Source organism: Vulpes lagopus, chromosome 13, assembly GCF_018345385.1.
Source record: "Vulpes lagopus strain Blue_001 chromosome 13, ASM1834538v1, whole genome shotgun sequence".
In the NCBI taxonomy this organism is placed as follows: Eukaryota; Metazoa; Chordata; class Mammalia; order Carnivora; family Canidae; genus Vulpes; species Vulpes lagopus.
This window is the reverse complement of record NC_054836.1, coordinates 3,520,909-3,537,116: the sequence shown is the minus strand read 5'-3', so window position 1 is coordinate 3,537,116 and position 16,208 is coordinate 3,520,909. Positions and strand designations below refer to the sequence as shown.

The 16,208-nt window shown below is 51.2% G+C and overlaps 1 protein-coding gene across 3 annotated transcripts; it reads right to left on the bottom strand.

Moving 5' to 3' along the window:
- Positions 1 to 844: 844 nt before the first annotated feature.
- On the bottom strand, positions 845 to 14,958 carry LOC121474854 (leptin). Of its 3 annotated transcripts, XM_041727983.1 has the most exons (4): positions 12,038 to 12,155; positions 11,822 to 11,946; positions 5,099 to 5,270; positions 845 to 3,621 (listed from the first exon to the last, which is right to left on the bottom strand). In XM_041727983.1, the coding sequence occupies exons 3-4, from the start codon at positions 5,240 to 5,242 to the stop codon at positions 3,262 to 3,264; spliced, it is 504 nt and encodes a 167-aa protein (XP_041583917.1). In that variant the 5' UTR covers positions 5,243 to 5,270; positions 11,822 to 11,946; positions 12,038 to 12,155; the 3' UTR covers positions 845 to 3,261. The 3 variants fall into 3 exon arrangements, with proteins under 3 accessions (XP_041583917.1, XP_041583918.1, XP_041583919.1); XM_041727984.1 differs by lacking the exons at positions 11,822 to 11,946; positions 12,038 to 12,155 and adding an exon at positions 14,863 to 14,958; XM_041727985.1 differs by lacking the exon at positions 12,038 to 12,155 and having other exon boundaries at positions 845 to 3,618; positions 11,822 to 11,952.
- Positions 14,959 to 16,208: the final 1,250 nt, after the last annotated feature.

The window sequence follows — 16,208 nt, the reverse complement described above, 5'->3', positions numbered from 1 at the left end:
CCTCAGGCTGGCAGAGATTGGGTGGGTCATGGCACGGGTGCCTTTCTAGGTCCCTGGAGATGAATGCAGAGGCAAGTCTTTTAAGAGATAGACGATAGCCTGGACTTTTCAGCAACGTGGGCCACAAATCCTCTCTTTTTATTTAAGTTTATTTCCATCGCTTGCAGTTAAAGAAGTCTTGACTGGTGTACAGAGACCAGCTACATTCCCAAGCTGCCAAGTGACCTACTTACTTAAGCTGTTCCAGGCATATCTGACACCCTCCTAGCCTGCTGCAGCTTCCCCTCATTCCTCCATCACTTAAACTAGTACTGAGGGAAGGGTTGGCAGTTGTCAACTCTACTCTGAAATCCCCCAAGGAAGTGACTGTTTGATGGGCCAGTCCCCTCCCCCGTCCTACCCTGCCCCCCTCACTCCCAGTCCTCCCCAGAACCTGGGTTGAAACTGTCAGGTTCTAACTGTATCACAGAGATGATTGTCTGTGCTCTGTGCCTGCAACGAGATAAGTTGTCTTTTCAAGCCTGTGCACCTGGTTGGGTCTGCTGTTGGGCTTCATGTTGTTGTTTGCTTGCCAGATTTTTCCTTGTTATTCTTTTTTTTTAAAGTAATTTGGTGCTTCTCAAGGCTGATTTGCAGACCACACTGTGCCTCTGGGGCAGAATGTGCTCATTTTGCCAGCTCTGTGCTTTGGGGGAATCCTTTAGCCTGAATAACTGGTGGCCGGCTGTGGCCAAGCCTGGGCAGAGCTGACCCTGGTGAGGGAGGGAGGCCAGCCAGGCCTTGCCCTGTCACACACAAATAGCTCTTCTAAAGCCCCTCCACAAAGGGTGACAGAAAACAAAGACCAGGGGGCAAAGTTAATTTATTTGACTTTTTTTTTTAACAAGAAAAAATTTTTTTAAGTTACAAAAAAAGACATTCATTTACATTTTGGAACTTTCACACTCTGAGAATGAGCCATGGTGCCAGGTTTGGGTAAGTGAAAGGCTTAAAAGATCCCAGCCTGGCTGGGTGGTAATGATTATCTAGGTCATACTCTCCAGAATGGGTCTTACTCTCTCTATCTCATGAATCTCTGTTCTAGAACTTTCAATTCTTGACCCTTCTGATATCAAATTTCTTTGACCACTGAAGACCTCTTCAACATGTCACTTTCCCTTCTGCCTTGCCTTTGTTAGCCTTTCTTTATAACTGACTGCACATACCTTCACCCAGGTGTCTCAGCACGAACAAAATAGCCTCCACCATTCAGGCAATTCACATCCCTCACCTCCTGCAAAATCACCTCCAAGTCCTCTCTCCCTGTAAGCACTTCTGGTCTCCCCTGCCCAACCCTATTTGCACCTCCAGGGAGCATTACCTGGCTCCCGGGACACTCTGGGAGTCAGAGGTCCTGAACTCTAGTCTCGGCCCTGCTACTTGTTTGCCATACCTATGGTCTTAGGTATGTTCTTAGTTCTTATTTTTTAATTGTCAGCTATGCTGCTGCTTCAGAGGGATGTGGCTACACAGTAATAAATGCTGCCGTGCCCTGAAAAGCAAAAATGCTACAAAGTGGGAGCAGGGTTAGCCTGTGGGCCCCTGAGCACTGACACTCTCAGTTCAGCATTTCCGCCCGCTGCGGAGTACGCTGGTTCAGCTGCTCAGTTGCCATGGTGCGAGGTCAGCCTTTGCATGCTGGTGTGTGGCATTTTTACCATCTGGAATGCAAGGTCCCTGAGGGTAAGGCTGGATTTTAACATTTACTTGGTGAGCTTCTCTAGCCCATAGCACCAATCAGGACTGAGCACAAAGTAGGTGCTCGGTCTTAAAGTTAATAGCTTTGATTCAAATTTCCTTGGACAGATCCACCACCTAGAGTATGATGGCCTCATCATAGTGGCAGGATGGTGGAAAACCCAAGCCTCCTTGTTCATCCCACCAAACGTGACCTCTGGTGGGAAGGGCATTCCTGGTGGCCCAGCACTCACCAGTGCCAGCCCAGGTCTTGGGACTATTTGGTAAAGCCCCAGAACTTCCCCTCTGGAGTATAAATCTACCCTGAATGAGAGGGAAACATGGTCTTGTTTGGGTGAGCCAGTCAGATGAGAACCACAATTTGGCATGCAAATCCCAAGTAGGGGTACTGCCATGTTACAAATCCAGTGTGGGATCATCCCTAGACCATTCCAAGGCCCATACCAAGGACCCCTGCTCTGGGGATCACCACCTCCAGTGAGGGATCCTCATTCCCTGATAAGAAAGACCTGTCTCCAGCAATTGGAGAAGGCCAGTGCTCACAACTGCCCCAGTAAACAGTCGTCAGTGCCACTCCCCCCCACCCCCCCCCACCCCCCCCACCCCCGTGGGCGGCTGGCAAAACCCCACAACCCCTGTTCAAGGAGTCATATCCTTTGTTATTCTCATGAAAACCACACTAAGTGGTTGCAGAGATGAGAAAATGAACCCCCCTCCATTCGAAGAGCCCATCGCACAAATGTAATTCAAAAAATACATCCTGGATCCTTCCCCTTCCCGCTAACACGTTCTCCTACCTCCAGGTACACAGATCTATATATCACACATGACAAAATTCATCTTCTTTTTGAAATAACCTGGTCCTTGGAGATCAGCTCAGGGCAATGCCATTGCGAACACTGTAATTTAACATCCGTCACAGTAGAAACATAGCCAGTTACCAAAGAACTAACTTGAGAGCCCTCAAGTCACTAGAAATGGGTTTGCCTCAGCCAGGCCCACTGATGGGATTGGAAATAGCATCCCTAGCTCTGGCTGGCTCCAAAGAGCCTGGAAAGGCTGATGTTTTGCTTTAAATCCATCCAGAATAAAATGCATAATAAATAATGTGTTGCTTGGGAGTTTGCAGCTATGTGGATGTAGCTTTCATGGTGCTCCCAGAATTCTCAGACAGAACCTCGCTTGATGGTCCAAAGGCTCAGCGGGTGCCTCCTGAAATCACCCCAGGTCACGCTGAAGCATGCAGTGAGGGGGGAGGTGGCACAGGAAGGAAGCCTTTTGTGAGAACCACAGATGCAGGTCACTGTTTGCCAGATGGGTCCCCCTTCCCGGTGAGCATGGAATCCCGCATTCTTATCTTTGGTTTTGTGCCGTGGAGGCTTATGCCTTTGGAAGAGTGGCTCCATGGTGTGAGAGAGAAATGGCTAGGGGCCAGGATAAAGGACACCCATACGGTCTCTCTCCTGGAGACCCCTGGGAGCCCAGGTTCTCTCCTCGACTTGGGGAAGAGAAGCCTTCAAGGTCTCAGCACCCAGGGCTGAGGTCCAGCCGCCGAAGCATGTCCTGGAGGGCCGCCTGCAGTCTGCTCAGAGCCACCACCTCTGTGGAGTAGAGTGAGGCTTCCAGGACGCCGCCCAGGCTCTCAAAGGTCTCCAGGCCCCTGGCCCGGGGCAAGGGGCAGCTCTTGGAGGAGGCCAGCAGGTGGAGAAGGTCCCGGAGGTTCTCCAGGTCATTAGATATTTGGACCACATTTCTGGAATGCAGACTGGTGAGGATCTGTTGGTAGATGGCCAACGTCTGGTCCATCTTGGACAAACTCAGGACTGGTTGGAGCCCAGGAATGAAGTCCAGACCAGCGACCCTCTGTTTGGAGGAGACAGACTGCTGGGCCAGAGGAAAAGGGAGAGCAGGATCTCAGACAAGTCGGTTCTGCAAGATGTCGGCCTCTCCCATGAGCGTGGAGGTCCGCTCTCTTGCTTGCCTCCTCTCCTCCTTCCTCACCACCCTGGCCCAGGCCCTTGTTTCTTGTGCCCCAGGGGCTGCCAAGCTTCCAAGCTGTTTCCTGGACTTCTGTACTCCTACTCTTCCCAAATCACCCTGCCTTCCCCTTCCAGACCAATCCTCGCAGGTGGTTCTCTCCTGGAAATGGCCTCTGCTGTAGACCCAGCCATGAGGCCTGATTCTTACTTAGTGAAGTCTCTTCCCCAGGCACTGAGGTCCTCCTGAAGTGCCCCTTCCCCAGACATCATCACCCTCTTTTGCCCCCAGAGGATTCCTTGCTCCCAGTCAGGTTCTCCAAGGCCTCCTACCCCCTCAGGAGTCAAGGCTGGACCTCCTCCACCCCCACCCCCACCCCCGCCAAAGAGTGTCCCATCTCACTCCTCTGCTCCAGTAACACTGGTTACCAGGAGTTCTCCCCTTCTCCACTGCCTGTGGCACTCACTCTCTGCACCACCCAAGCTGGGACACTCTGGACCTATCATGCGTGGCCCCATGAAAGCAAGGAGACTCATAGACTTCTCTCTTAAAATGCCCAAGGCTCTTATCTAGTTCTGAGCTGTCTCTGCTTCTGGCCACCTAACTTCTTCCTGGCTGCCCAAGGCCACTGTCAGACATCCATAATGGGCAGGAGATGTGGAAATCTCTAGATTGATCCGTGCTGGGTGAGCAAGCAGGCTTTTAAGACCAGGGGCTACTAAAAACCACAACTAAACTTTTAATGAGGGCATGCTGTGTTCTGGTTCTGTTAGGGTGGGTGAGGGGAGATCACTTGCTTTAACTAACTGAATCTCCTAACAATCTTGTGAAGTCCCTTATGATAGTCCCACTATCAGGCTATGGAAACTGAGGCTTCAAGACATTAAGGAATTAGTTTAAGATTTTACAGATAGAGAACAGAAGCATGAAGATTCACATTTGGTCTTCCTAATTCCAAATACAGCTGTCATCTGGGAAATGGCTGAAGGTCTAGGCCTGTGGACCCCAGGACTAACAGTAACAGGGAGAAGCTTCACAGGGCCAGAGTTCATCTAGGAAGAATGCCCAACGATGAGTACATTCTAGAGATGTGATAGAGGCCTAGAGGGGATGCAACTAGGAGTCTGTCACCTGCCAGTGGGACACAAGGACCCTTATGGCTCTCTCTGGTCCTAGGCACTAGGACTTGCATCAGAGAGGAAGGAGAGGGAGAAGGTGGGAGATGGAGAGAGAGGAAGAGAAAAGGCTGCTGTTCGTACCACGGGGAGGTGTCAAGGCCACCATTGCCCCTATATGTGGCTGCACAGGCCTCAACTACCATCTGAGGTCCTGGTTTCCCCAAGGGCTGGTCTTGGTTCTACTTTGTCTCCCAGACCCTCCCTACCGTGTGTGAAATGTCATTGATCCTGGCGACAATCGTCTTGATGAGGGTTTTGGTGTCATCCTGGACTTTTCGGATTGGCACAGCTTCAACACAGGACAGATAGGGCCAAAGCCACAGGAATCGGCACAGAGGTCCACAACGCATTTTCCTTCCCCGGCTGTGCTTCTTGGGCCTGAAAACAGAAGGAACCACACATGGCAGGTTGCTGGTATCTCAGAAAATACCCATAAGTCCTGTTACCAACCTCATCATCGGATGTGGATAAAAATGAGACTTGCCTTCTGCCATAGCAATCATCTCCTCAGTGTCAAAGACAATTTGTTATCTAGAATTACATTAATGAAATGCATGTCCGTGGGGAAGTAAGACCTGACCAAATAAACAACAAAGTGATGTGGAATAGACCACAGAGCAGTAAGCCAGTGCATGAGTGAATGGACGTCGTGGTATGACTTTATTGCAAGCTGTGAGGAAGAGATGGGCTTTTAAGGTCTGGTCTGAATCCAGCCATTTAATAGCTGCCTGACTTTAAACAGATCACAAAACCACTAAAAACTCCACCTTCATCTCCTGCAATATACCTATCTCTAGACTTTTATGAGGATCAAATGAGGCAATGTATGTGCAAGAGCTTTAAAGGTGTTGTGAAATGTACTATATTACTATCCTTATTACTAGAGATTATGTTACTTGCCGTCTCCATTACTCTCCCATGGCAGCCTACCGATACCTCTGTGATGGCGTTTATCACTGGTTTTATTACTTCCTTTCTCTCCTACTGGGAGCCTGAATGCAGCCAGCACTGGCGGAAGATCTGCTAATGTGTCAGATACAGTGCCAGGCACCAAGGATATAATCGTGAACAACAGATGCTCTCTACTCTCAGGTTGCTTATGCTTTTTTTTTTTTTTTTTTTTTTACGATTTTACTTATTTATTCATGAGAGACACAGAGAGGCAGAGACATAGGCAGAGGGAGAAGTAGGATCCCCATGGGGAGCCTGATGCAGGACTTGATCCAAGGACCCTGGAATCACAGCCTGAGCCAAAGGCAGAAGCTCAACCACTGAACCACCCAGATGCCCCACTTATGCGTTAATAAGAGAGATAAACAGGTAAGCAGACCATTCCAATACAGGAAGAATAAACTTCACAAGAAGAACAAGTGCAAGATGTCACAGGAGTACAAAGGGGGCTCCCTGAAAGAGGTGTCACCTGAGCTGGGTATTAAAAACCCAGTATGGGTTAGTAAGAATGGAGAGTGGTTGCCACAAGAGGCCAGAAAACCGTTGGTTTAAAGGCATGGAGGCAGAAGAGACTATAACGTGTTCATCCAGAATGTTTGACACTTTCAAAGTCATGGAACAATGAATTCTAATATTAATAATATGCAGATCCTTGAATAAGCAGCAAAGTTTTAATGAGATACATAAGACAAAAGGTAATAAAGTTAAATGTATGCGAGTCTGTGATCCATGCTAAGGTTGTGTGCATGAGCCTGAAATAATAATCAAATGTAAGTAAATATTAGCATGAAGGTTCTGGAGAAGGCAAAAGAGTTAATCTCTGCTTTTTATGTTTTGTCTCATCTGGGTCTTAATAAAAACAGATAATACAGTTTCTGTCCACAGGTGGCAATATTAGTATAATTCATATTCTGGCAATTTAATAGAAATAAACTATTTATATATTATTTATAAGGCTTGATCAAAGGCATGCTTTTGTTTTTAAAATTTTATTTATTTATTAAAAGAAGGAGCACAGGCAAGGGGGAGGGGCAGAGGGAGAGGGAGAAGCAGGCTCCCTGAAGGGAGCCTGATGCAGGGCTCCATCCCAGGACCCCGGGATCATGACCTGAGCCAAAGGCAGATGCTCAACCACCGAGCCATCCAGGTGCCCCAAAGGTATGCTTTTAATCTGAGAAATTTATAAAAAGGGGGAAGAGGAGGGTCAAGAAAATGTGTTAACTTTTCCAAACAAGCGAGTGGCAGAGTCAGGCTTCTGCTTAACCCAGAAAGGCTGGGGTGCTTTCTACCCACCCTACAGTTTCTCCAGCCTCTAAGGAGAGCCCCAAATTACAAACCACCCCAATGCTCAACAAGATACCTCCTGGGACCATGGCCTTTGGAAACAAATACCTTGCTCTAGGCTGATGCTATGCGATTGCACCCCCACATCGACTTCGAATATGAAAATATCCTATGTAATTCCGGAGGAGGCACATCAGATGTTTCTATGCTTGTTTTCTCTCTTAAAAAGTGGAAGCTCCCTCTATTAACTACTGATTATGTGTGTAAACATTTCCACCAAAGGTTTTTGGAATGGAGTTAAATAGAACTAATCCCCAGTATGATTCCATGAAGCCCTAGCAAAGGTGGAAAGTATAATGGTTAGGTCCCAGGGTTTCAGTGAGTCCTTAGGCAAATTCTTAACTTCCTTACAGAATCTGTTCCCATTAGTGAAATGAAATTAATAACACCACCTGGCTCTAAAGGGTAAATGAGATGAACCTGTCAACCCTCTGCCTGTTGTGCGTTTTTGTGCCGAAGGGCAGGGGATGGGGGAGGTCAGCAGTTTGGGAATTGTGTGGTTACTGGGCAGGGCTTGAAACACTGGGGTAACATTGCCTGTAGCCAACCCCAAATCTAGCATTTGGCCCGTTGCCTCCCTTGGGCATTCTCAACAGGGTGCCTGGTATTTCTGGGTGTTCCCCCTGCAGCACAAGATTGAATGGTACCCTTTTCTAGGATTCTTGGGCAATGACACCCTCCTTCCCGAGAGAATTTATTACCAGATTAACTCTGCTCATAGTCGCTCTCACATAATGGCCACCATGTAACATCTGAGCGGGAAAACAGTTTTACAAGCCCCTCTATCACCGCTGATAATATGCTTCAGTGGATGCAGAAAATACATTGTAGTTCCTTGAAATGTGGAACTGAGAAGCTGCTGGTAAATCTGCCTAAGAGGAGGAGGCCAGATTTAGGGGAATTCCATAGAGAATCCATACCAAGTCCATCTGAGATCCAAGTGGAGGAGAGAACGTGGCCCACCAACACACACATGTGCTTGCATACACAACACACATCACATACACAAACACATCAACACATCAAACCCTTTTAGTAGAAGCAGCTAGTTGTCTCCAATATCTATTCTTTCCTTCTTCCCAAGTAATAGAATATCCAAGTTTAGATGGTGATGTGCCATCGAGAATAAATACTACACTTCTCAGCTTCCCCCAACTAGGTTTGGCTATGCCACTAAAGTCTGGCCATTAAGTATCAGCATGGGTGCTGTGTGGCAGCTCTTGGGTTGTGTGCCTCTGCCTCTTCCTTTTTCATCCCTTCCCCCATCCCATGCCTGAGCTGCAGGCGTGGTAGCCGGGGTTTTGGTGTCATCTTGGATCACCTTACGAAGGGTGGGCTAGAGAGCTGGAGACCAGGTCCCTGAGGACTTTGTGGAGCTGAGTGACATACTGGCCGCAGACTGCCCCCACTCCCCACCCGGACTTGTGCTATGTGTGTGAGAGAGACATAACCTCTGTCTTGGTTAACCCACTGTTATTTTGGGTCTCTGCTAAATGCAACCAAACTTAATGCTAGTTGATTTATATGCCTGGACATGGGCATCAGGACAAAGTGGATGTTGAGTGTTCCTGGGTTCACCTGAGTACCTGGGTGGGGCCTGGCTGTGGCCCAAGAAGATGGCTGGCAAGAGCAGAATTTAGGGACCAGAGAGGGGAGGGATAATTCAAGACAGCAACTACAACTTCACTAAGCACAGCGCCTGACACATAATAGTTACTCAATGGATAGCAGCTGGTTGACAGCTAATGTGTACTAATCGCTCACTGTGGGCCACGTACAAAGATGAAATCACAGGAGGGTGGGAATTGGGACTAGGAAGGGACAAGGCTGAAGACTGCTGGTTTTCTCAGAAGCCCAGGGAATACACTGCAGTATTTAATGTTGTCAACTATTAACACATATTATTTGTTAGAGACAAAAGTAAAGAACAAAACTGTTCTCTTGAACAACCAGTTTGCATAATTAGCTGTAACTCAAGGAAGAATGTTTAAACAGACAGCATGCCCAGGGTAACTCAGGGGAGGGAGACGTGTGTAAAATTATGAGCTCTAGAGTTCAGCAGAACTCTGCTTGAGTTGGAGTTCAGGACCTTGGGCAAGTTTGCCAAACTCTCTCACACTCAATTTTCTCAGCTATAAAATGGGAATGATACAAACTGTCATTCCCACTTGAGGCTGTCCTGTGGATGAAATGAGGTAATGTGTGCAAAGTGCTAACTCCTTGCCTGGCATATGGCCAACCCCAATACACCTTAGCTGTTATCACCACTATTTCCAGCTAAGGAATCAAGGAGGTGTCTTGGAGGAGGTGGCATTTCATAAGAGCCATAAGAGTCAGGAGGAATTGGGTTTGTGAAAGTGGAGGAGAGGAGCAGCCCAGCCGAGAGCTCAGAGGCTGAAGAACCCCTGTGAGCTCAGAACACGGTGGCTCACAGCCTGCATGAGAAGTGTGATGGGCCAGGAGGTGGGGAGGGCTTGGGCCCCGAGTGCCGAGTAAGGAGGCTAGGCTTCTTTCATGGAAGTGAGGAGCTCTGACCGTTCCCAGGCTAATGCTTTCAGCCCAGGTGACAAGTAGGATGGAGATGGAGATTGGCAAAGGCACGGGGAGGGAGTTGCAACACCACTGATTTGCTCAGTTTTGCTTGATTTGCTGGTTACGGCTGGTGGAACCTCAGGCAGACCTATCCAGCTGACAGCTGGGATTGGGAGTCACATTCAGAAAAACAGGGCCACACAAGTAGACCCAGCAGTGCCCAGGTGGAAAGAGCCAAGGTGGGAGGAACAGGGAGGACAAAGGTGATTGTCAGCCAGCTGCCTGGACTGCAAAACCTTTTCTCTCTAGAAGTTTCCAAAATGGTTTTGAACATTTAGGAGCTGTCATTGTCTGAGAGTTAAAAGGTGAACTGTTGACATGTGAATACAACATCCTGTCTCCTTTATTTCTCTCTGCCCATTATTCAAGCGGGGCCTGGGGAGGGAGATGGGTACCTCTGGGGGTACCAATGGGTGGCTTGCACACTGGCCAAGGCCTCCCCTTCACTCTGCTGGCGCCCTGCTCTTCCTCTGGACTTCCTGTTCACCAGCTTTCACTGCCACTTTCCCTCTCCCTAATTAAGACCCTGCCACTCCCCATCATCTTTACCAGCATCCCCTACTATTCCCCTATACTGGGTGCACTGGAGAAGAAAGGAGAAAAACCAGAAAATGGAGCCTCCCAGGGCAGCACTAGAAAAGGAAATGTCACCATAGAAAACAGTTCCAACAGTTCCAAGGCCAAGAGGAGAGGTGCACATAACCACACTTTCCATGCCACCACAGTTTCCACTGCCCAGGTTCACCTGGGGCCTGGGTGCCAGCCCTACCTCTATTCATCTTTAGCTGACCCCCCCAACCCTGCCCCACTTCTATGAAGGCCCCCTCACCTCTGCCTTCACCACAGACAAGCTCACCCCTTCCTTTCCCCAAGAAGCTGCTGGCCTCCAGATATGACCTCCTTCACCTTCACTCTGGTCCTAGGAAATGAGGCAGACCAGCCTCTATGCCAAGATAGGGGGTGTGCTTCTCTAGATCCAGGCTGGATGGTTTGCTGGGCCAAGGTCAGGCCTGCCTTCTGATGAAGGCAGTGGGGGGCAAGGAGAGCTTAGGGTCACAGAGCCATTTGCTGGTGGGGACTGCTAGCCTAGAGCTATCCAAAGTCCCATGTCTTCTGGTTGAAAGTGCCAGAAGTTAACAGGGAAAGTAGGGCTTCAGAGAGCCCAGTTTGTCTCTGTTGAGGGCTCAGAAGCTCCAGGTTAGCTGCGATTGCCCTCATGTGCATGGAATAGCTGAGAAAGACCAGAGTTCATCCTGTAACAGGTGGGTTACAGTTAGTGCCTATGCTCCTTCCTGAACCTTCTTTCTGGTTCCTCACCTTGTTGGTTCTGGACCCTCCCTGTCCTTAGCCTCCACTGTGAGATACTCTTCCACATAGACTCGAGTACGTTTCAGCTCTCTGATTATATTTTTTAATCCAGGGGATATATAGATAAACACAAGTAAGAGGAACAAATGTCAAGAAATCAAATTCACTTACTGTGAATGATATACTCCTAAGAGTTCTGTTTTTTATTTTATTTTATTTTATTTTATTTTATTTTATTTTATTTTATTTTTTAAATTTATGATAGTCATACAGAGAGAGAGAGAGAGAGAGAGGGAGAGGCAGAGACACAGGCAGAGGGAGAAGCAGGCTCCATGCACCGGGAGCCCGACGTGGGATTCGATCCCGGGTCTCCAGGATCACGCCCTGGGCCAAAGGCAGGCGCCAAACTGCTGTGCCACCCAGGGATCCCCGAGTTCTGTTTTTTATTTTTATTTATTTATTTATTTATTTTTTAATTTTTTTTTTTTCGAGTTCTGTTTTTTAAATGTGGGTTGCAATATGTTGTTTGACACACTGAGCTAGCATGAGTGGTTTTCTCTTATTTGCAACTGAAAGCCTTGTTTCAGAAATGTTAACCTACTTAACCAGCAGCCAGAGTGTGGCTGTGGGGGTTATAGTCTTCGTACTCCTCATAAACCACCCTCAGATCTGATCCTCATCAGGGATAACACATGGGTTTCCAGTGTCAACTCTGATCAATTTTTAGCAGCTACCTGGAGCACTGTGTGGAGGCGGCCCTGAAGTTCCTCAGAGGCGAGAGGGTACCTCCATCAACTAGTGATGTCTTCCAGGTGCAGGAGTCGGGGACATGCTACTTGTTCCAGCATTTCCCGAGGGCCTGGCACACAGCAGATACTCATTAAATAATTGTTGAAATAAATAAAATATTTCCCATCTCTGATCTTCATTGTCTAACCAGGTTAACCTACCTCTACTGTGGTTCACCTGCGCCTGTCTCAAAGTCACATCGTAGAATTCACTTTTGCCCAGCAGGAATCCCTAGGAAATTATTTTTTAAAAGATCTTATTTATTAATTAGAGAGAGAGAGAAAGAGGAGAGAGAGAGAGAAAGAGGAGAGAGAGAGAGTGCACAGAGGGAGAGGGGGAGAGAGAGAAGCAGATTCCCTGCTGAACAAGGAACTCAATGCAGGGCTCCATCCCAGGACCCCGAGACCGTGACCTGAGCTGAAGGCAGATGCTTAACTCACTGAGCCACCCCAGGCACCCCCCTAGGAAACTTTCTTAATGATAAATTTTTTTTTTTTTAAATTTATTTATGATAGTCATACAGAGAGAAAGAGAGAGAGGCAGAGACGCAGGCAGAGGGAGAAGCAGGCTCCATGCACCGGTAGCCTGATGTGGGATTCGATCCCGGGTCTCCAGGATCGCGCCCTGGGCCAAAGGCAGGCGCCAAACCGCTGCGCCACCCAGGGATCCCGGAAACTTTCTTAATGATAGAAGTCACTTTGGCTTCCATATCTCCCTTTAACGGGTCTCTTGGTTGGCTTCCTGCACCTTTTATGTGTCCTCCAGCACCATGTGGATCTCCATTCCTTTCAGCTTCCTTAGTTCCACTCATCAGCCTGGCTCCAGCTGCTCTGGGCCTCCTGCCCTCCTCAGAGACCCCTCTCCCTCTTTTCTTCTCTGTAGCCCCCGCCTTTGCACTCCTCCCCAGCCCAGTGCATCCCCAGACTACAAACACAATGTGCGCACAGGTGGGGATGAAATCTTCAATGAAATCAGTGAGATGTCGGCATTGGCACTGAGCACGAATCCAGTTCTGGGGCGGAGCAGGGGGGATACTGACAAACTGAGCAGGAAAGCTTGTAAAATGCAGTTTGCACATCTGTTGTCACACACAGAATAAGCGCAAAGAACTCCCTGAGCCCAGGCATCAGGTGTGCTGTTTTTAAGCAGAAACAACCTCTTTCTATTTCTCTAAGACAACTGTGTGGACAAAGTAGAATTTCAAGGCTCTGGGCTGGCAGGCCAGAATGGAGCTGCTGCCACGGAACCCTACTGCTGGGAAGGACAGGGTCTACTGATTGACTGCAAGACAATTTGGCTCAATTTTCCTTTAAATCACACGCATGCTGTTCATGGATGCATACCTCCCAAGGACTCCACTTCCCTGAAGCCCTATCTCTCTCCCGGACCCCCTCATCCCCTTGGGTGACATCTAGGCTGGAGCGGGGGACAATGACTGGGTCTGTGAGTAGAGCTCTCCCAAGTGGCCACCTCCACACCCTGCACAGGCCACTCAGACATGAAAGGCATCTGCCTGTGGCTGAAAGGCAAGAATTCTTTGCAATCTCCCTGGCTCTGTCCTTGGCGCTTGGAGCCATTTCCTGGAACGGAGGGGGAGGAAAATATTTCCCCCAAATACCAAGAAGAGTTATTTTGGGCATAAGATGTACAAAATATGAGAAGGACGCTCCTTTGGCCAACATGGAAACGTTCCCCTCAGCCTAATGTCCTCGATTGCTAGAAAAGGGAAGAACCTAAAAACATTCACTGTTTTTCTCTCGCCTTCTCCCCCTACCTAAGTGAGAGAAATGATTGGCTTGGCATCTCTGCACATGAGGACGTTAGAATGGCAGCGACTATGGTTCTGCAGACCAACCTGGTGGGAAAGAGATTGGGTATCTCTCTCCCACTAGTCCCAGCTCACTGCTGCCCACCTCAGAACTCTACAGGGGAACTTAAGAGGGATGACAGTGGTTAGGTCCTACAAGGGGGAGGCAAGGAGCTATGCTCCTTGGTCGGTGCCTACCAGTATCTGCCCCCTGCCCTGCCCACCCCAAAGACCACCCTTCTAGCAGAAATCAAGCCTTTCATCCTCTCCCAAACTGCTCTTCTCAAATGACAAGCAGGCCGCTTGTCTTGGATCCAGCTGTAAGTAAGGATTCACAATTCCAAAATGCCACCATCTTGAAGCTCTAGAAACTGGAATGGGAAGACAACCACACTCACAGTGAATGTAAACCAGGCCAGGAGAGGAGGGGACTCGGCCTGGGGCCCACCTGCCAACAGCGGGTATTTGCGGTATGGACTAGAGAGGCGGTAACAGTTGGGAAACATGCAGTAGGCCCTTCCGTGACCTGCTGCTCTGTCACCTTAGAAAACCCCAATTTCATCCACCGTGAAGAAGACCGTTCGCTTGGCTTGAAGGCCAGATGTGGTGAGACTCGTCAGAATCTCTGAGACATTTGGGGTTCTTCCTGAGTTTTCTTTCCGCCTCTACTCCGCAGAGCTTCCGTTCCTAGGCTTTGGCCGTATACAAATCCTTGCAATCAGACACCAGAGATGAAGACCCCCGCTGGAAAATGACGCCCGAAATCTTAGCCGCGGAGCAAAAGCTAGTCCTCAGGAACCCAGCGCTCACCCCGAACCCCCAGCGCCCTCAACTTTACCGCCTCCGGATGGGGGCAGGGTACCCTGATCTTTGGGGATGTGCTCGAGGCAATTTGCACAGCATCTCAGCAGCTGGGCCGCGGGCTCTGCCAGTCTCCCGGGACCCCGGCTGGCTCCATGGCACAGATTCCTGCTCCGTGGGCACCGGCACAGCCCGGCCCCGAATCCAGATCCCCCGCTGCCTTCCCTCCCGTCAGAACCCTGCTTCGAAGCCGCCAAGGTCCAGAACCAAGCCATCTGCCCGCCCCCTCGCGCGCCTCAGTTTCCCCGGCGTTCGGGGTGGGGTGCCTGGCCGAGAAAGACCGGCGGGGAGGGAGAGAGCAGCGCGCCCGGGCCTTACCTCGCAGCTGCTGGCGCCGCGACTCCTCCGGGGCTCCATGCCTGCCCGCCCCTCTTATAGCCGCCCGAGCGCAACTTGCGCAACTGGCCGGCAGCCCCGGCGCACCCGAGCGCCAGCCCCCGCCCCGCCCGGCGGGGAGCAGGGCAGCGGCGGCGGCGGCCCGGGCCTCGAGGGAGGGCCTCCGCTGCCGAGCCCGCGCGCCCCCGGGGCGGCCCCAAGGGCGGGGGCGGCTGGCGCAGCGCCGCGTCCTCGAGGGCCCGGCCCCGCGGGGACCGCGACCAAGCGGAGCTGCCCCGACGGCTCGGCTCCCCTGCGCCCCGCGCCCGCCGGGATGGGGTCGGCTCCCCGTGCGCCCCGCGCCCGCCGGGATGGGGTCGGCTCCCCGTGCGCCCCGCGCCCGCCGGGATGGGGTCGGCTCCCCGTGCGCCCCGCGCCCGCCGGGATGGGGTCGGCTCCCCGTGCGCCCCGCGCCCCCCGGGATGGGGTCGGCTCCCCGTGCGCCCCGCGCCCGCCGGGATGGGGTCGGCTCCCCGTGCGCCCCGCGCCCGCCGGGATGGGGTCGGCTCCCCGTGCGCCCCGCGCCCCCCGGGATGGGGTCGGCTCCCCGTGCGCCCCGCGCCCGCCGGGATGGGGTCGGCTCCCCGTGCGCCCCGCGCCCGCCGGGATGGGGTCGGCTCCCGCGCCCAGGCTCGCGCGCCCAGGCCGCCCGCTACACTGGGCGCAACGCCCCGGAGCCCGGCCGGGCACGCGGCCCTCGGAGCGGCTCCGGCGCCCCGGGCCCTCCTCTACCCCGGGTTTCCCGCGTACGCAGGACGCTGTACGCAGCCGCATCTCCTCACCCGGCCTGAGCCTTCGTCGGGCTTGAGGGACGCGGAAAACTGAAGTCCATGGAGGTTCAGGACTTTCCTCAGAACCACCGGCTGGGAAGGAGTAGCGATGGGCCGGGAACCCCGGTGCCAACAACGGATCAGGCCCGTTCGCGTCCCCACAGGGGGAGAGCAGCCCTGCAACCGAACCGTTAAGCACCAGCCCATCTTTTGAGGGGCCAGTTGGCAAGTTCTTTTTATTTATTTATTCATTCATGAGAGACACAAAGAGAGAGAGGCAGAGACACGGGCAGAGGGAGAAGCAGGCTCCATGCAGGGAGCCCGACGCGGGACTCGATCCCAGGTCTCCAGGATCACACCCTGAGCCAAAGGCAGGCGCTCAACCGCTGGCGGGGCTGCCCCGGTTGGCAAGTTATGTGCGTGAGCCAAATCCGACCACCACCTGTCTTGGTATGGCCCTGAGCCAGGAATGGTTTTTGCATTTTTAAAGAGTTGAAAAATATAAAAATAAAAAGAAGA

Excerpts from the sequence above, each read along its gene's own strand:
- LOC121474854 (XM_041727984.1), bottom strand. The coding sequence starts at position 5,242 with ATGCGTTGTGGACCTCTGTGCCGATTCCTGTGGCTTTGGCCCTATCTG. Across the intron at positions 3,622-5,098 it reads TCAATGACATTTCACACACG|CAGTCTGTCTCCTCCAAACA; the intron begins GTAGGGAGGGTC and ends CCTCTGGCCCAG.